Source organism: Staurois parvus, unplaced genomic scaffold, assembly GCF_062004578.1.
Source record: "Staurois parvus isolate SC_StPar_1 unplaced genomic scaffold, SC_StPar_1.0 ptg000307l, whole genome shotgun sequence".
NCBI lineage: Eukaryota > Metazoa > Chordata > Amphibia > Anura > Ranidae > Staurois > Staurois parvus.
The window spans coordinates 229,550-249,502 of NW_028318103.1; the positions used below are offsets into that span (position 1 = coordinate 229,550).

The window sequence follows — 19,953 nt, forward strand, 5'->3', positions numbered from 1 at the left end:
CTCCGGCTCTCTGTCCACCAGTTCTCTGTCCTCCGGCTCTCTGTCCTCTGGTTCTCTGTCCTCCTACATTCGGTCCTCCAGCAATCGGTCCTCTGGCAATCTGTCCTCCAGCTCTCGGTCCTCCGGCTCTCTGTCCTCCGACTCTCGGTCCTCCGGCTTTCGGTCCTCTGGCTCTCGGTCCTCCGGTTCTCTGTCCTCCTACTTTCGTTCCTCCGGCAATCTGTCCTCCGGCTCTCAGTCCTCCGGCTTTCTGTTCTCCGGCTCTCTGTCCTACTTTCAGTCCTCTGGCAATCTATCCTCCGGCTCTTGGTCCTCCGGCAGTATGTAAAGGTCAGTGATTTATACAACTGTCTGTAGATATCCGGGGTGGATAATGTGCCATGCTCTCGGTCCTCCGGCTCCCGTTCCTCCGGCTCCCGTTCCTCCGGCTCTCTGTCCTCCGGCTCTCTGTCCTCCGGCAGTATGCTGTGCTGACCTCGCTATATGTAAACCAGTCATACGATGTTATGGGTTGTGTCGGTGATTCCATATTGGGTTTATATTGTTTAAATATTGAGTACCTTAGTCATTAATGTCATTTTTCAGGTTGTCAGTAAAAACCATGCTCCGTCAGTACATTTTCCATGTTTTGTCAGTAATAGACCCTGCGGGAGGTTGGCAACACCGATCCAGTGCCCAAGATGACTCTCATATAACCCCTCCTCCCCATACACAGAGCCCCCCCGGCCAATCATCGCTCGGAGGACCGGCACACAGAAGTGATGATCTCTGTATGCCCACACCTGTAGCAGCCAGGTACATAGCACTGAACACCCAGCAGGGGGAGCACTGAGAGCGGCACACGCGACCCAGAGAACAGGACAGCCTCCGCTAGAGCTCTCTCTGATACCCGCCCACTACACACTCATTGGCCTCCACAGACCACACTAGACGGTGATTGGCTTCGCCCCCAAGCGCATCATCCATGTCATCCCTGTGATTCCCGGGACACTACGACCCTGGCACACATCGTTCGGCCCCGCCCCCGGGAGAGGATTCTGGGTAAAGTTTCTCTCCATGGTGACGGAGCAGTGTGATGAGATCAGGGAAGGGGCGGAGTTCAAAATGTACCTGCTCCGGGAGGGAGGAGTAGGGGGCGGAACCGAGGCTGACAGCGATGAGGAGTGCGGTCACACCCGGAGCTCCCGGCCGCCTCTGATGGAGCTCTTCCAGTCCCAGGAGCATTACATCGTCCAGAGCGGGGACCGGGCCTTGTGGTGCAGCCGCCGGGATGGGACTCTGTCCACCCGACCAGGTGAGCCGAGGGGACGCGGAGGCCCACATACCAAGGGTCACACACCGGGGTCATAGCACCAACACGGGAAAGACACGGGGGCCCCACACGGCGGGGACAGGACAGGAATCTGACATGAACACAGGGGCCCCGCACGGCGGGGACCTGACGTGAACACAGGGGCCCCTCACGGCGGGGACCTGACGTGAACACAGGGGCCCCTCACGGCGGGGACCTGACGTGAACACAGGGGCCCCTCACGGCGGGGACCTGACGTGAACACAGGGGCCCCTCACGGCGGGGACCTGACGTGAACACAGGGGCCCCTCACGGCGGGGACCTGACGTGAACACAGGGGCCCCCGCAAGGCGGGGACCTGACGTGAAGACGGGGCCCCCGCAAGGCGGGGACCTGACGTGAAGACGGGGCCCCCGCAAGGCGGGGACCTGACGTGAAGACGGGGCCCCCGCAAGGCGGGGACCTGACGTGAAGACGGGGCCCCCGCAAGGCGGGGACCTGACGTGAAGACGGGGCCCCCGCAAGGCGGGGACCTGACGTGAAGACGGGGCCCCCGCAAGGCGGGGACCTGACGTGAAGACGGGGCCCCCGCAAGGCGGGGACCTGACATCAACATGGGAGGGACCTAACGTCAACACCGGGGCCCCGCACAGCAAGGACCTAAGTTAAGCACAGAGGCCAAATACCAACAGAAGCTAGTGGATGGACCCCACACATGAGAGGGCTGATACCAGCACAGGAGCATCACACTGGGGCCATAGGGGTTCCACACCATTACAAAGCACCAACATCCAGGATCTATGGGACTTGGGGAAGATAGGCTGGAGAGGCGGCGGGACGCTGGGAGGAGAGGCTGGAGAGGCGGCGGGACGCTGGGAGGAGAGGCTGGAGAGGCGGCGGGACGCTGGGAGGAGAGGCTGGAGAGGCGGCGGGACGCTGGGAGGAGAGGCTGGAGAGGCGGCGGGACGCTGGGAGGAGAGGCTGGAGAGGCGGCGGGACGCTGGGAGGAGAGGCTGGAGAGGCGGCGGGACGCTGGGAGGAGAGGCTGGAGAGGCGGCGGGACGCTGGGAGGAGAGGCTGGAGAGGCGGCGGGACGCTGGGAGGAGAGGCTGGAGAGGCGGCGGGACGCTGGGAGGAGAGGCTGGAGAGGCGGCGGGACGCTGGGAGGAGAGGCTGGAGAGGCGGCGGGACGCTGGGAGGAGAGGCTGGAGAGGCGGCGGGACGCTGGGAGGAGAGGCTGGAGAGGCGGCGGGACGCTGGGAGGAGAGGCTGGAGAGGCGGCGGGACGCTGGGAGGAGAGGCTGGAGAGGCGGCGGGACGCTGGGAGGAGAGGCTGGAGAGGCGGCGGGACGCTGGGAGGAGAGGCTGGAGAGGCGGCGGGACGCTGGGAGGAGAGGCTGGAGAGGCGGCGGGACGCTGGGAGGAGAGGCTGGAGAGGCGGCGGGACGCTGGGAGGAGAGGCTGGAGAGGCGGCGGGACGCTGGGTGGAGAGGCGGCGGGAGGCTGGGAGGAGAGGCTGGAGAGGCGGCGGGAGGCTGGGAGGAGAGGCTGGGAGGAGAGGCTGGAGAGGCGGCGGGTCGCTGGGAGGAGAGGCTGGAGAGGTGAATGATAGTTTGGAGAGATCGTGACATCTCAGGACACATGGCAGGTAGACTAAAGAGATGGCGGATAGATTGCATAGATGGCGGGATTCCAGGACACAGGAAGATAGACCTGGAAACATGTTGGAGATCTTGGTGAGATGGCGGGATCCTGAGAGACAGAGGGGATAGACCTAGGGATTTGGTGGCATTCTGGGAAGATAGGCTGCGACATGGTGGCATCTTGGAACGCAGAATCCTATGACACATGGAGGATAGAATGAAAAGATTGCGGATCCTGGGACATGGGGAGAATAGACCTGGAGAGGTGTTGGGGCTCTCAGGATACAGAGAAGGACATGGAGAGAGGGCAGACATCCTGGGACATGTGGAGGATAGACCTGGAAATATGATGTAATCACGGGTCATTTGGAAGACTGAGTAGAGAGATGGGGGATCCCTGGACACAGCAAGAATAGCCTGGAGAGATGGGGGATCCCTGGACACTGGGTGGATGTACCTGGAGAGATGGTGAAGATGCCGGTACATTTGGAAAATAAGACCTAAGGAGATGGTGGGACACATCTCGTGTATCTCAGGACACATGGCGGAATGACTGAAGAATTTATAACACATGAAGGATAGACTGCAGAAATGGTGCGATCCTGCAAACAGGGAAGATAGGGAAGATAGACCTGGAAAAATGTCAGGGATCTTGGGGAGATGATGAGGATCCTGGGACATGGGCAGGATAGACCTAGGGAGAGGGTGGGGTTCTGGGAGGACATGCGAAGAATAGACTTGGAGAGGTATTGGGGATCTCTGGACACAGAGAGGATGGACTTAGAAGGGATCCTGGGATATGTGGAGGATAGACTGGAGAGATGACCGGATTCTAGGACACTGGGAGGATAGACCTGGAGAAATGGTGTAATCATTTGGAAAATAGATTGGAGAGATGGAGAATCCTGGGACATGGCAAGGGTAGACTAGAGAGTTGTTGGGGATCTAAGGACAGAGGGTGGATGGACCTGGAGAGATGGTGGGGATGTTGGAACACATGGAGGTTAAGACCTAAGGAGATGGTGGGAGACTGGAAGGATAGATTGGAGAGATCGAGACATCTGAGGACACACTGAAGAAGTTATAACATGTGGAGGATAGATTGCAGAGATGGTGGGATCCTGGGACATAGGGAAGATAGACCTGGAAAATTTCAGGGATCTTGGGGGGGATGAGGATCCTGGTACATGGACCTGGAAGATGGACCTAGGAAGATAGAAGGATTCTGGGACGTTAGACTGATAAATAGTGACATCCTGGGACACATGGCAGATAGACTGGAGAGAATGCGGGATCCCAACACATGGGGAGAATAGAAGTCTGGAGAACGTGGGGAGGATAGATTGGAGGGATTCTAGCACGCTAGGAGAATAGACCTGGAGAGATGGGTCATATGGAAGATAGACTGGAGGGAAGGGGGAATCCAAGGACACTGGAAGGATAGACTGGAGAGATGGAATGATCCATAACACTCAAAAGATAGATTGAAGAAATGGGATCCTGAGAGGAGAGATTTGAGAGAGAAACTGATCCTGGGACCTGCAAAGGATTGGCCGGATAATTAGACGGGCCTGGGATATGGAAAGAATTGACTGGAGAGATGGTGGAATCACAGGGCACTGGAAAATAGATGAGAAGAAGGAGTCTTGGGATTCAGAAACAATAGAGTGCTGTGTAGTATCCTGTATTTTTTTCTTTGTACTTCCTCTACGTATGTAGATCAGTGGTATTTATAATGACTTTTGTGTCTTTACTGGACTTTCCTCTAGATTTGAGTGGTGTGTTTGTCTATAAATGTTCCTCTAGATGAGAAAGCGTGTTTATAGATGGCGTGTGTCTATATAAAACATTCTTCTAGGTGTGACTCCGTGTTCTATATGAAGGTATCAGTGTTTATAGTAAACATTCTTCTAGACATGACTCCATAATATATATGAAGGAGTGTGTGTCTGTATTGGACATTTCTTTAGATGTGAAAGCGTGTTATATATGAAGGTAACTGTCTATAGTAAACATTCTTCTAGATGTGACTCTTTGTATATATGAAGGTATCAGTGTCTATATTGGACATCCCTCTAGACGTGACTGCGTGTTGTGTATATAAAGGTATCTATCTTCACTGGACATTCTTCTAGACGTGACTGCGTGTTGTGTATATAAAGGTATCTACACTGGATATCCCTCTAGACGTGACTGCGTGTTGTGTATATAAAGGTATCTATCTACACTGGACATTCCTCTAGACGTGACTGCGTGTTGTGTATACAAAGGTATCTACACTGGATATTCCTCTAGACGTGACTGCGTGTTGTGTATATAAAGGTATCTATCTACACTGGATATTCCTCTAGACGTGACTGCGTGTTGTGTATATAAAGGTATCTGTTTACACTAGACATTCTTCTAGAGACAAAATTGTGCAATATTTGTAGATAATTTGGTCCGTATTCAACATTTTTATTCAGGATTTAGTAAGTGCCAACAGTTTGTGCAGTGCTTTACAAAGCAAAGGGAACAGTACTGTCACAATACAGTTCAGGACAAGAGGGTTAGGAGGTCCCTGCTCTTGAGAGCTTACAATCTAAAGGCTTACAGTAGAGGTGAACTGTGTGTTCTGTATGGAGGTGTCTTTGTACATTACGCTAGAGGTACTCTTTATGAAGATATGTGTTTGGCAGTAGCAGTGTATGGTCAGTGTGCCGGTATTTTTGGCATGCTATCGGTGTCCTGTTTTTAACAGTATGTGGTCAGTGTGCTGATACTTGGTGTGCTGCTAGTGTCAGGTAGTAGTAATGTCTGGTCGTTGTGCTGGTGCTTGCCATGCTCCTGGTGTCAGGTGGTAGCAGTGTGTGGTGGTTGTGCTGGTGCTTGCCATGCTCCTGGTGTCAGGTGGTAGCCGTGTGTGGTCATTGTGCGTGTGCTTGCCATGCTGCTGGTGTCAGTTGGTAGCCGTGTGTGGTCGTTATGCTGGTACTTGGTAGGCTACTAATGTCCAGTAGTAGTAGTTTGGCTTTTGTTTTGATTTTATGCTTGGTGTGCTTCTGATGTTGGGTGGCAGGAGTGTTTTCTGTGTGCTAATACGTGGTGTGTCCTGGTGTCTGATAGTAGCAGTGCATAGTTAGTGTGCCAAAGCTTGGCACGTTTCTGGTGTCCAGTAGCAGCAGTATGTGGTCAGTGTGCTGGCATTTGGTGCTCTCCCAGTGTCTGGTAGTAGCAGTGTGTGGTCAGTGTGCTGGCATTTGGTGCTCTCCCAGTGTCTGGTAGTAGCAGTGTGTGGTCAGTGTGCTCCCAATGTCTGGTGGTAGCAGTGTGTGGTCAGTGTGCTCCCAATGTCTGGTAGTAGCAGTGTGTGGTCAGTGTGCTCCCAATGTCTGGTAGTAGCAGTGTGTGGTCAGTGTGCTCCCAATGTCTGGTAGTAGCAGTGTGTGGTCAGTGTGCTCCCAAAGTCTGATAGTAGTAGTGTGTGGTCAGTGTACCGGTACGTGGTGTGCTCCCAATGTCTGGTGGTAGCAGTGTACCGGTACGTGGTGTGCTCCCAATGTCTGGTGGTAGCAGTGTACCGGTACGTGGTGTGTTCCCAGTGTCTGGTAGTAGCAATGTGCTGGTACTTGGTGTGCTCCCAATGTCTGGTGGTAGCAGTGTGCCGGTACTTGGTGTGCTGCCAGTGTTGGTAGTAGCAGCATGTGGTCAGTGTGCCGGTACGTGGTGTGCTCCCAATGTCTGGTAGTAGCAGCGTGTGGTCAGTATTACAGCAACTAACGACTATTTTCATAATTGATTAGTAGGCCGATTTTATTGTTTTGAGAGGATAAAAACCTCAAAAAAATTCAGTATATACAGTGGATATAAAAAGTCTACACACCCCTGTTAAAATGTCAGGTTTCTGTGATGTAAAAAAATGAGACAAAGATAAATAATTTAAGAACTTTTTCCACCTTTTGATGTGACCTATAAACTGTACAACTCAATTGAAAAACAAACTGGAATCTTTTTTTTTTTTTTTTTTTTTTTTTTGGGGGGGGGGGGGGGGGGGAGTAAAAAAAAAACTAAAATAATGTGGTTGCATAAGTGTGCACACCCTCTTATAACTGGGGATGTAGCTGTGTTCAGAATTAAGCAATCACATTCAAAATCATGTTAAATATGAGTCAGTACACACCTTTCATCATTTAAAGTGCCTCTGATTAACCCCAAATAAAGTTCAGCTGTCCTAGTAGGTCTTTCCTGATATTTTCTTAGTCGCATCCTACAGCAAAAGCCATGGTCCGCAGAGAGCTTCCAAAGCATCAGAGGGATCTCATTGGTAAAAGGTATCAGTCAGGAGAAGGGTACAAAAAAATTTCCAAGACATTAGATATACCATGGAACACAGTGAAGACAGTCATCAAGAGGAGAAAGTATGGTGCAACAGTGACATTACCAAGATCTGGACGTCCCTCCAAAATTGATAAAAAGACGAGAAGAAAACTGGTCTGGCAGGCTGCCAAGAGGCCTACAGCAACAATAAAGGAACTGCAGGAATATCTGGCAAGTACTGGCTGTGTGGTACATGTGACAACAAACTCCTGTATTCTTCATATGTCTGGGCTATGGGGTAGAGTGGCAAGACGGGAGCCTTTTCTTACGAAGAAAAACATCCAAGCCCGGGTAAGTTTTGCAAAAACACATCTGAAGTCTCCCAAAAGCATGTGGGAAAATGTGTTATTGTCTGATGAACCCAAGGTTGAACATAACTCCAAAAGATATATTTGGTGCAAAAACAATACTGCACATCACCAAAAGAACACCATACCCACTGTGAAGCATGGTGGTGGCAGCATCATGCTTTGGGGTGGTTTTTCTTCAGCTGGAACTGGGGCTTTAGTCAAGGTGGAGGGAATTATGAACAGTTCCAAATACCAGTCAATATTGGCACAAAACCTTCAGGCTTCTGCTAGAAATCTGAACATGAAGAGGAACTTCATCTTTCAGCATGACAACGATCCAAAACATACATCAAAATTAACAAAGCAATGGCTTCACCAGAAGAAGATTCAAGTTTTGGAATGGCCCAGCCAGAGCCCAGACCTGAATCCGACTGAAAATCTGGGGGGTGATCTGAAGAGGACTGTGCACAGGAGATGCCCTCGCAATCTGACAGATTTGGAGTGTTTTTGCAAGGCAGAGTGGGCAAATATTGTCAAGTCAGGATGTGCCATGCTGATAGACTCATACCCAAAAAAGACTGAGTGCTGGAATCACATCAAAAGGTGATTCAACAAAGTATTAGTTTAAGGGTGTGCACACTTATGCAACCATATTTTAGTTTTTTATTTTTACTTCCCTCCACCCAAAAGATTTCAGTTTGTTGTTCAACTAAGTTATGCAGTTTATAGGTCAAATTAAAGGTGGAAAAAGTTCTGAAATGATCTTTGTCTAAATTTTTTTAACATCACAGAAACCTGACATTTTAAAAGGGGTGTGTAGACTTTTTATATCCACTGTAATTTCCTTATTCTGTAAAGTTTAAATAAAAGACTATTTATTCTTCAACGTCTGTATGCAGTGGGAAATATAAATAACCAGCTATATGGTTGGGGAACAAAATATCGTATCCACTCTGAGAATAACAGACCGAAGAGATGTATACACCATTAGAGGGTGAATCTGGTACAGATCATCAGACTCAGATCAAATTTTTTATGTAAACAAAAAAAATAAAAAAAAAAACCTAAAACACTGTTTTGCAGATTTTCAGACAGGACCGTTCTATAATATTGTGCATGACAGACTCCCTTGTCATCAGCAGGTAGCTTGATACAAGCACCTGCTGTCACTTATGCTGGCCATACACAAACACATCTTTCCTTCGAAAATGTTCGTTTTAGAAACGTTTATTTTTTTTAATCATGAGGTCAAGTAGATGACATTCATCGAATGTACAGAGATTTGTGTACAAATATTCTCATCTGAAAATCAATACAGTTGCAAGAAAAAGTATGTGAACCCCTTGGGATTACGTGGAGTTTTGATCTTCAACGTGGTCTGATCTGCAACTACAGGAAACGTTTGGTTGAGGTTATTGCTGCCAAAGGAGGGTCAACCAGTTAAGTCCAAAGGTTCACATACTTTTTCCTCCCTGCACTGTGAATGTTTACATGTTATGTGCAATTAAACCATGGCAACATCTAATATTTGTGTAGTATTATGTTCAGCAGACTGTGTTCTTCTATTGTTGTGACTTAGATGACGTTCAGAGCACATTTTATGCCCAATTCATGCAAAACTCCACGTAATCCCAAGGGGTTCACATACTTTTTCTTGCAACTGTACATGTATGGCCAGCAGAAGACATTTAGCAGCAGCAGCAGCATGCTTTTTTTTAATCACCTGTCATGATGGGGTCAGCCAAAATGAGCCCTTAAGCACCCAGTCACAGCTGTGTGATTTGTTAATTGAAATCGCATGTAATGCAGGCCATAGACGGGTCGAACATCAGCCGTTTTTTTTTTTTTTTTTATAAAAATAAAAAAACGAAAAATCAGTCGTTCGGCTAATGTTACCACCAACGATAAAAAAAATCGGCCAACTAAATCATAAAGTTCACCCCATAACTTCTGTCCCTTGCAATTCACGGCTCATGCGCTGATTTTTTTATCAGTAAAACGATAGGCCGATTTGCCCATCATTGCTGGGAAAATTGGGCGATCGTCAAAATCAGCCATGAATTTTCCAACATGACTGATAAAAAAACTGGGAAAAGCGGCTGACCAATTAACCCACTATCAGTGTGAAAATCAGCCGTTTTTTTTTTTCCCGGCCGATTTTCGAACAGTCTATAGCCGGCATAAGGAATGTGAATGTCTCTTAACACAGCACAATTTCTAAAGTAGTTCTTGCATTGCTTTTTCCATAGTTTTGTTGCAATTTCACATACATATAATATAATGGGAATTACACTGCAAATTGCAAGAAATCATTGAAAATCTTCACAAGTAGCAAAGTCTTCTGAAATCGTGCTGAAATTGTACACAAATTGTGCGATTTTTAGATTGCAGCGGTGTGACCGGTGTACAAAAACAGCAGATAATCACTACTATAAGGGGTTAATTTATACTCTCAAACTGTAAAAGTAATAATATATAAAATATATCAAAGTAGTACTCGAGGCGCATTTGTTTTGTGCATTCTTCTAGCACATTGGCCCTGTGGGGTCTGTGTGGAGGTGAGGGGGCAATCTAGCTGGTGACTGCTTCATTTCCTGAGACCACCTGCATCTGCAATTTATAGACAGCTGATATCTGCATATGTTTTACACCTTTAAGATTTGTTCTTTACGTGGACTTTTTTCATGGTCATTGTCACTTTTCTATTATTGTAGATCTATTGGGATTGTTTGATCTTGGGGATTGTATTTGCACACCTTTAGACACAAGGGGGTTTATTTACTAAAGCTGGAGAGTCCAAAATCAGACTCCCTTCTGCATAGAAACCAATCAGCTTCTAACCTCAGCTTGTTCAATGAAGCTTTGGCAATGAAACCTGGAAGCTGATTGGTTTCTATGCAGAAGGGAGTCTGATTTTGGACTCTCCAGCTTTAGTAAATAAACCCCCAGTTGTCTATATTATTTATGTTTTTCTCCTGCTTATGGGATTGATCGGATTGGAGGTCATTATAGTGGGGCACGTTTTTTCCATTCGTTTTTTCCAGTAGTTTACTTGTATATGGAGGTCACTTGGTTTAGTATCATCATTATTTCACAATTATTTATGGGAACCATTTAGGACCTTTTTGGTCCCATGAATAGTGGTATTTCACGCTGATTTGTGCATTTAGGTATTAGGGTCACTTATGTTGATGCCACCATTTGGGCATCCGGGAGCTCACTTATATCACTTTTAGCCTTCCGCATTTAGGACGGCTTGAAATTATTCACTATTTATTGTGTTGTCATTCACTACTGACCTTTTTCCCTCGGTCAGCACTTTTCCTTATTTGTTCACATTATTATTTTGCACTAGTCCTTGTAAGGCACCATTTGGATGTCACTTTCAGACATCTGGGAGCACACTTACACCTTATGTTTTTAAGGAAGATTTTTTTATTCACGTTTCTGTTGTACACCATATCACAATGACCATTTTTCCTGGTCAATGCGTGCCTTTTTTTTCTTTTCCTTTGTTTTCCTTTTTTCTTGTTTCTTTGGTTTTGCAGTACTACATATGTATGGTTCTATATTTTCACTTGTTTTAACCATTACTGGGTTACACTGTGTATTATGATTCATATATGTGGATGAAGTCATAGAATTCTTTGGGATAGTGTTACACCATTTTGTTTTTAATATACATTTTTTTTCTATCTAGGCGTATAGTCAGGTAATAGCAGCTTCCCCTTTTCTAATTGCACAAGCAGGTAGCCCGGGAGGTTATCCTATAATAAAGGCTGAGACTTTTTTGCATGGATATAATTATTTAAATACAATACTTGGAAGTTTTGCTATACATTTAAATTGTAATGCCTTTTATTACCTCCAGTCTATCATCCTCCAGCTTCTCTGGGTTCAGATGCTGATCTTCCCTGCCTAGAGCCTGTAAAGTGATTATAAACCTTGATTTGTTGTTTTTTTTTTTAAGCTACAAACATGTCATACTTACCTGCTGTGTGTAATGGTTTTGCACAGAGCAATCCCGATCCTCCTCTTCTGGGATTTCCTGCCAGTGCTTCTGTCTCCTCCTGCTTTGAGTGCCCCCATAGCAAGCCGAAAAGTATAGTATAGAGTGCCCTAATAGCAAGGTAAAAAAAGTATTTTAGAATCCATTAATTCTCCTGCCCAGAACTACATGCCCCACAAGGCATTGTTCCTCACACATTCATATGTTCTCAGGCACTTCCTGACATGTATGCATGGTGTACTGAGCTGTATGTGTGCTGCACTGTGTATACTGACATGTATGCATGGTGTACTGAACTGTATGTGTGCTTCACTGTGTATACTGACATGTATGAATGGTGTACTGAGCTGTATGTGTGCTTCACTGTGTATACTGACATGTATGAATGGTGTACTGAGCTGTATGTGTGCTTCACTGTGTATACTGACATGTATGAATGGTGTACTGAGCTGTATGTGTGCTGCACTGTGTATACTGACATGTATGAATGGTGCCCTGAGCTGTATGTGTGCTGCACTGTGTATACTGACATCTATGAATGGTGCCCTGAGCTGTATGTGTGCTGCACTGTGTATACTGACATGTATGAATGGTGCCCTGAGCTGTATGTGTGCTGAACTTTGTTTACTGACATGTATGAATGGTGCACTGAGCTGTATGTGTTCTGCACTGTGTATACTGACATGTATGAATGGTGCACTGAGCTGTATGTGTTCTGCACTGTGTATACTGACATGTATGAATGGTGCACTGAGCTGTATGTGTGCTGCACTGTGTATACTGACATGTATGAATGGTGCACTGAGCTGTATGTGTGCTTCACTGTGTTTCTGATATGTAAAAAAAATCACGCATTCTGTGTGCAGGCCAACAAATTGGCTGACCAACTAATTGATTATGCAGATATTTGACCACTATTTTCATAATCGATCATGTCAGCTAGTTGCTGAAATTGTTGTGCTGCTACTTTGGGTGCTCCTGGTGTTGGTAGTAACAGTGTATAGTCTGTGTGATGGTACTAGGTGTGCTTCGGTGTCCATAGTAGTAGCGTGTGATCAATGTGCTGGTACTTGGGGTGCTCCTGGTATCGGGTAGTGACATTGTGTGGTCAGTGTGCTGATACCTGGGGTGCTCCAAGTGTATGGTAGCAGGGTTGTGTGGTCAGTGTGCTGACACCTTCGGTGTCCATAGTAGTAGCGTGTGATTTTGTGCTGGTACTTGGCATGCTCATGGTGTCGGGTAGTGACATTGTGTGGTCAGTGTGCTGATACCTGGGGTGCTCCTGTTGTCGGGTAGTAGCGGTGTGTGGTCAGTGTGCTGATACTTGGGGTGCTCCTGGTGTCGGCTAGTAGTATTGTGTGGTCAGTCTGCTGATACTTAGGGTGCTCCTGGTGTCGGGTAGTAGTGCTGTGTGGTCAGTGTGCTGATACTTGAGGTGCTCCTGGTGTCGGGTAGTAGTGCTGTGTGGTCAGTGTGCTGATACTTGGGGTGCTCCTGGTGTTGGGTAGTAGTGCTGTGTGGTCAGTGTGCTGATACTTGGGGTGCTCCTGGTGTCGGGTAGTAGTGCTGTGTGGTCAGTGTGCTGATACTTGGGGTGCTCCTGGTGTCGGGTAGTAAGTGTGTGGTCAGTGTGCTGATACTTGGGGTGCTCCTGGTGTCGGGTAGTAGTGCTGTGTGGTCAGTGTGCTGATACTTGGGGTGCTCCTGGTGTCGGGTAGTAGTGCTGTGTGGTCAGTGTGCTGATACTTGGGGTGCTCCTGGTGTCGGGTAGTAGTGCTGTGTGGTCAGTGTGCTGATACTTGGGGTGCTCCTGGTGTCGGGTAGTAGTGCTGTGTGGTCAGTGTGCTGATACTTGGGGTGCTCCTGGTGTCGGGTAGTAGTGCTGTGTGGTCAGTCTGCTGATACTTGGGGTGCTCCTGGTGTCGGGTAGTAGTGCTGTGTGGTCAGTGTGCTGATACTTGGGGTGCTCCTGGTGTCGGGTAGTAGTGCTGTGTGGTCAGTGTGCTGATACTTGGGGTGCTCCTGGTGTCGGGTAGTAGTGCTGTGTGGTCAGTGTGCTGATACTTGGGGTGCTCCTGGTGTCGGGTAGTAGTGCTGTGTGGTCAGTGTGCTGATACTTGGGGTGCTCCTGGTGTCGGGTAGTAGTGCTGTGTGGTCAGTGTGCTGATACTTGGGGTGCTCCTGGTGTCGGGTAGTAGTGCTGTGTGGTCAGTGTGCTGATACTTGGGGTGCTCCTGGTGTCGGGTAGTAGTGCTGTGTGGTCAGTCTGCTGATACTTGGGGTGCTCCTGGTGTCGGGTAGTAGTGCTGTGTGGTCAGTGTGCTGATACTTGGGGTGCTCCTGGTGTCGGGTAGTAGTGCTGTGTGGTCAGTGTGCTGATACTTGGGGTGCTCCTGGTGTCGGGTAGTAGTGCTGTGTGGTCAGTGTGCTGATACTTGGGGTGCTCCTGGTGTCGGGTAGTAGTGCTGTGTGGTCAGTCTGCTGATACTTGGGGTGCTCCTGGTGTTGGGTAGTAGTGCTGTGTGGTCAGTGTGCTGATACTTGGGGTACTCCTGGTGTCGGGTAGTAGTGCTGTGTGGTCAGTGTGCTGATACTTGGGGTGCTCCTGGTGTCGGGTAGTAGTGCTGTGTGGTCAGTGTGCTGATACTTGGGGTGCTCCTGGTGTCGGGTAGTAGTGCTGTGTGGTCAGTGTTCTGATACTTGGGGTGCTCCTGGTGTCGGGTAGTAGTGCTGTGTGGTCAGTCTGCTGATACTTGGGGTGCTCCTGGTGTCGGGTAGTAGTGCTGTGTGGTCAGTGTGCTGATACTTGGGGTGCTCCTGGTGTCGGGTAGTAGTGCTGTGTGGTCAGTGTGCTGATACTTGGGGTGCTCCTGGTGTTGGGTAGTAGTGCTGTGTGGTCAGTGTGCTGATACTTGGGGTGCTCCTGGTGTCGGGTAGTAGTGCTGTGTGGTCAGTGTGCTGATACTTGGGGTGCTCCTGGTGTCGGGTAGTAGTGCTGTGTGGTCAGTGTGCTGATACTTGGGGTGCTCCTGGTGTCGGGTAGTAGTGCTGTGTGGTCAGTGTGCTGATACTTGGGGTGCTCCTGGTGTCGGGTAGTAGTGCTGTGTGGTCAGTGTGCTGATACTTGGGGTGCTCCTGGTGTCGGGTAGTAGTGCTGTGTGGTCAGTGTGCTGATACTTGGGGTGCTCCTGGTGTCGGGTAGTAGTGCTGTGTGGTCAGTGTGCTGATACTTGGGGTGCTCCTGGTGTCGGGTAGTAGTGCTGTGTGGTCAGTGTGCTGATACTTGGGGTGCTCCTGGTGTCGGGTAGTAGTGCTGTGTGGTCAGTGTGCTGATACTTGGGGTGCTCCTGGTGTCGGGTAGTAGTGCTGTGTGGTCAGTGTGCTGATACTTGGGGTACTCCTGGTGTCAGGAAGTCACACCCATCACAACTATTTCTGTTTTGTGGCATTTCTCAGAAATGAGTTTTTAGTTTTGTTTGGGAACTTACTGAGCCGTTCCTGTAGAGAGAATTCCTCTTTCTCAATACAGGAGGTTTCTAGACTCATTAACCTCCGATACCCCCACCATTGATACAAGATTGATGATGACTCTCTAACCCCCCCCCTTTTTCCATGCGGATCATGTTCAGTTCAGGCATAGAATGGATTGTAGTTCCACCCTTCTGGGTCACACTGATCTGTCAGGTTTTCCTTGGATCCGGGCCCCGACCAGCTAGTCATCAAGGCTTGCCTGGGTGTGATTGCTGGCTTTAGATCCCCCCAGGCGGGAGATGTCATGTTTGGTATTCGGAGTATTCTCCGTCTCCCAGCATGCCGCTCTTTATCCGCTCATCCTGGAGCCGTGTTTACATGGCCTGCTGGAGTGAGCTTCAATTATTCAGGGCAGCCTTCTGCCAGGTCTGTGATACTTCAGACCTTTCCTTATTAATGATGTGTCACCTCATGTGTACCCAGAGAATAGGGAAGGGTGAGGGGTCACCGTCCTGTGGATGTCATATGTTGATGATCTTTTTTCATTGTATGTAAACATGGCTCCATTATACAGAACACTAATGGTACATATATACATTGATTGCTGGAAGATGGCAGTGACCTCGTATGAGTGCAGATGTGGGCTGGAGCCATCCACTGTAAGCAGATCTGTCCTTTACATATACAATGCAGTATGTACAGAGGAGGAATGTGGAAATATCTTTCATGCGGTATAAATATTGTACTGTGGTGGGGGGGTTCACGATTTACTGTAATCATTTTGTTATGATGTACTCCTAGCATCCTCCACCCCCCTCCCTCAGCTTGTGTGTCATATTGTATATATCAGATGCCCGAGGAATATCCTAGTGCACACTTAGCCCTGGATCACACCGGTGCGACTTGTCATGGACTGTGAGCTCCTCCAAATTGCATGACAAGTCGCTTCCTATTTGTGCCTATGGAACCGTCCAAATCGGCGTGACTCTGACTTTGCGGTGCTGCACTGATTTTGAAAAAAGGTCCCTGCACTATTCATGGCGATTTCATGTCTGACTTGCATAGATATCTGTGAAGAAGTGTGATTTCAAAGTCACATTCAGTGTGAACCAGGGCTTACACCTCTCTATCTCCTTCTATGTGTCTTTCTCAAAGCCCCCCAATGTGACTGTTACCCCTGCCAAATCTTTATCCCCCTCCCCACCACCACCATGTTCCTCCTCATCGTCATCTTCTGTGCACACCCCCTCTCTATCTGTCACCCCCCCATCTCTCTCTCTCTCTTTATTTCCCCCCCTCAACATTTCTCGATTCTGTGCCACCTATACTATCCTCCCCCATTGGTGTGCGTTGTCTCTGTATTGTCCTTACGCATGGTGTGCCTGTCCCTGTACTGTCCCTCCTGTGTGGTGTGCCTGGCTCTGTATTGTAGCCCCCCAGTGGTGTGTATCTTTGTACTGTCCCCCTGTGTGATGTGCGTAGCTCTGTACTGTCCCTCCCGTGTGGTGTGCGTAGCTCTGTACTGTCCCTCCCGTGTGGTGTGCGTAGCTCTGTACTGTCCCTCCCGTGTGGTGTGCGTAGCTCTGTACTGTCCCTCCCGTGTGGTGTGCGTAGCTCTGTACTGTCCCTCCCGTGTGGTGTGCGTAGCTCTGTACTGTCCCTCCCGTGTGGTGTGCGTAGCTCTGTACCGTCCCTCCCGTGTGGTGTGCGTAGCTCTGTACCGTCCCTCCCGTGTGGTGTGCGTAGCTCTGTACTGTCCCTCCCGTGTGATGTGCGTAGCTCTGTACCGTCCCTCCCGTGTGGTGTGCGTAGCTCTGTACCGTCCCTCCCGTGTGGTGTGCGTAGCTCTGTACTGTCCCTCCCGTGTGGTGTGCGTAGCTCTGTACTGTCCCTCCCGTGTGGTGTGCGTAGCTCTGTACTGTCCCTCCCGTGTGATGTGCGTAGCTCTGTACTGTCCCTCCCGTGTGGTGTGCGTAGCTCTGTACTGTCCCTCCCGTGTGATGCGCGTAGCTCTGTACTGTCCCTCCCGTGTGGTGTGCGTAGCTCTGTACCGTCCCTCCCGTGTGGTGTGCGTAGCTCTGTACCGTCCCTCCCGTGTGGTGTGCGTAGCTCTGTACCGTCCCTCCCGTGTGGTGTGCGTAGCTCTGTACCGTCCCTCCCGTGTGGTGTGCGTAGCTCTGTACCGTCCCTCCCGTGTGGTGTGCGTAGCTCTGTACCGTCCCTCCCGTGTGATGTGCGTAGCTCTGTACCGTCCCTCCCGTGTGGTGTGCGTAGCTCTGTACCGTCCCTCCCGTGTGGTGTGCGTAGCTCTGTACCGTCCCTCCCTTGTGATGTGCGTAGCTCTGTACTGTCCCTCCCGTGTGGTGTGCGTAGCCCTGTACCGTCCCTCCCGTGTGGTGTGCGTAGCCCTGTACCGTCCCTCCCGTGTGGTGTGCGTAGCCCTGTACCGTCCCTCCCGTGTGGTGTGCGTAGCCCTGTACCGTCCCTCCCGTGTGGTGTGCGTAGCTCTGTACCGTCCCTCCCGTGTGGTGTGCGTAGCTCTGTACCGTCCCTCCCGTGTGATGTGCGTAGCTCTGTACCGTCCCTCCCGTGTGGTGTGCGTAGCTCTGTACCGTCCCTCCCGTGTGGTGTGCGTAGCTCTGTACCGTCCCTCCCGTGTGGTGTGCGTAGCTCTGTACCTTCCTTCCCGTGTGGTGTGCGTAGCTCTGTACCGTCCCTCCCGTGTGATGTGCGTAGCTCTGTACTGTCCCTCCCGTGTGGTGTGCGTAGCTCTGTACTGTCCCTCCCGTGTGGTGTGCGTAGCTCTGTACCGTCCCTCCCGTGTGGTGTGCGTAGCTCTGTACCGTCCCTCCCGTGTGGTGTGCGTAGCTCTGTACCGTCCCTCCCGTGTGGTGTGCGTAGCTCTGTACCGTCCCTCCCGTGTGGTGTGCGTAGCTCTGTACCGTCCCTCCCGTGTGGTGTGCGTAGCTCTGTACCGTCCCTCCCGTGTGGTGTGCGTAGCTCTGTACTGTCCCTCCTGTGTAGTGTGTGTGCGCGCCTCGTGTTTGTATTGTCGCCCTTGTGTTGTGTGCATGCCTCTGTACTGTCCCTCCTATGTGGTGTTTTTCCTTGTATCTATAGGACACCAGTTTGAATACAGGAAGGTATGCAAGTTTCTGCCTCCCTGGGGAATATTAGAGAAGGTGTGCTCACTACTCGGTCATGCTCCAACTCCTCTCATCGCATTACATCTGGTGTAGGAATATAATGAAGAGAATGGTAATCGGACTCCAGAGACAGCAAGAGCGGGGACCCTGGGCTGCAGTGTGTAATCCATTGTGATATAGATGAATCTTGTTTGATCTGTTCTGCACCAGAGACTGGAAAAGAGAACGTAGATCTTCTATTTAGAAACTACATCTTTGTATAGGAAGGGCTGTCACCCAGGCTCTGTACAGTAGCCATATCATGTTGTGGCATAAAGTGCGCCTCCGTATTTAGGGCTCATCACAGATATTTGCGTGGCCATGTCCTATCAACTTTCTACCACCCCTAGTGGTTGCATCATGGACTGGTGCAAAGGTGGGCCTCGGGTATGTAGCGTGTAGCACACCTCCCATCGGTGACGCAGGGTCCATATACCTCCCCGTGGGTGACGCAGGGTCCATATACCTCCCCGTGGGTGACGCAGGGTCCATATACCTCCCCGTGGGTGACGCAGGGTCCATATACCTCCCCGTGGGTGACGCAGGGTCCATATACCTCCCCGTGGGTGACGCAGGGTCCATATACCTCTTAAAGCCATCCTATTGACCAGATTATAACAGCTCATATCAGAAAACAGTAATGAACTTTTGCCTGTTTGTAATGTGAATGCAGAATATATGAGTGATGTGTCTTATTCTCAGTATATATATAACATTGTTGCCCTCCTTGCAGCCACTGACCTGCTCCTGGCTTGGAATCCCATCTGTCTGGGCTTGGTGGAAGGAATAATCGGAAAGGTACAGCTGCATGCCGGTGAGTGTAGTATGACACAGCCCACCCCCTGATTATGTGAATTTACTGGCTGGCATGATCATGGACTCCTATCCCTCTATTTTGTTTGTAATACACATTGCAGATTCTGTGCAGTCACTTGTATAGTGTAATAAGAAGTCCCCATTCCAGTTACTTTATTAAAAACATCCAAATAAATCCATGTGTTTCGTGTTGTAGCAGATGTCCTAGAAAACCACTCTGGTCTAAAAATGTTCTGGATTAAGGTAGAACTCGAGCCAAAATAAAGATAAAAATAAATAGTCCATTAAAAGCTAAAATAACATCAGCTGTTGTTGTAATATTCACATTCAATCCAGAGATTTTGCCTGCAGTATGTTTTTCTGCCACTAGATATTTTTAGCCTGATGCTAGTACCATTTGCTCTGAGCCCAGGTCATCCTGGGCCAGTGGCTTCTGCTGGTAAGAAATGGAGAGGAGATAGAGATGCCCTCTGTTATTACATAATGGAGGGGACATGGAGATGCTTTCTGCTGGTGCATGAAGGTGAGCAAAGAGCGGTATCCTCAGCTAGCACAGAATGGAGAGGGGAGACAGGTGCCTTCTAATAATGCGGAATGGAGAGCAGATAGAGATGCCCTCTTCTCTTCCGTAATGGAGAGGGGATAGAGAGATGCCCTCTGCCTGGACAGAATGTAGGGGAGAGAAAGCAAAGAAGAGAGATCCTCTGCTGGGACAGAATGAAGAGGGGAGAGAGAGAAATGTCCTCTGCGGGCACAGAATAGTAGAGAAGGTAGAGAGATGCCGTCGGTTGATGCAAAGGGGCAAGAAGATGAAAAGATGCCCTTCCTGGTACAGAATTGAGAGGACATAGTTGCTGTCTGCTGGTACAGAATAGAAAGGTGGATTGAGATG

At 49.3% G+C, this 19,953-nt stretch overlaps 1 protein-coding gene across 1 annotated transcript in view; it reads left to right on the top strand.

The window, feature by feature from the left end:
- Nucleotides 1-1,033: 1,033 nt before the first annotated feature.
- INPP5F (inositol polyphosphate-5-phosphatase F) overlaps nt 1,034-19,953 on the top strand; it is a 52,135-nt gene continuing 33,215 nt past the window's right edge. Inside the window, exons 1-2 of the mRNA XM_089683361.1 lie at nt 1,034-1,294; nt 18,979-19,059. Coding sequence (XP_089539487.1) covers nt 1,057-1,294; nt 18,979-19,059 — 319 coding nt within the window. The 5' untranslated portion in view covers nt 1,034-1,056. The remainder of the gene's footprint in view (nt 1,295-18,978; nt 19,060-19,953) is intronic.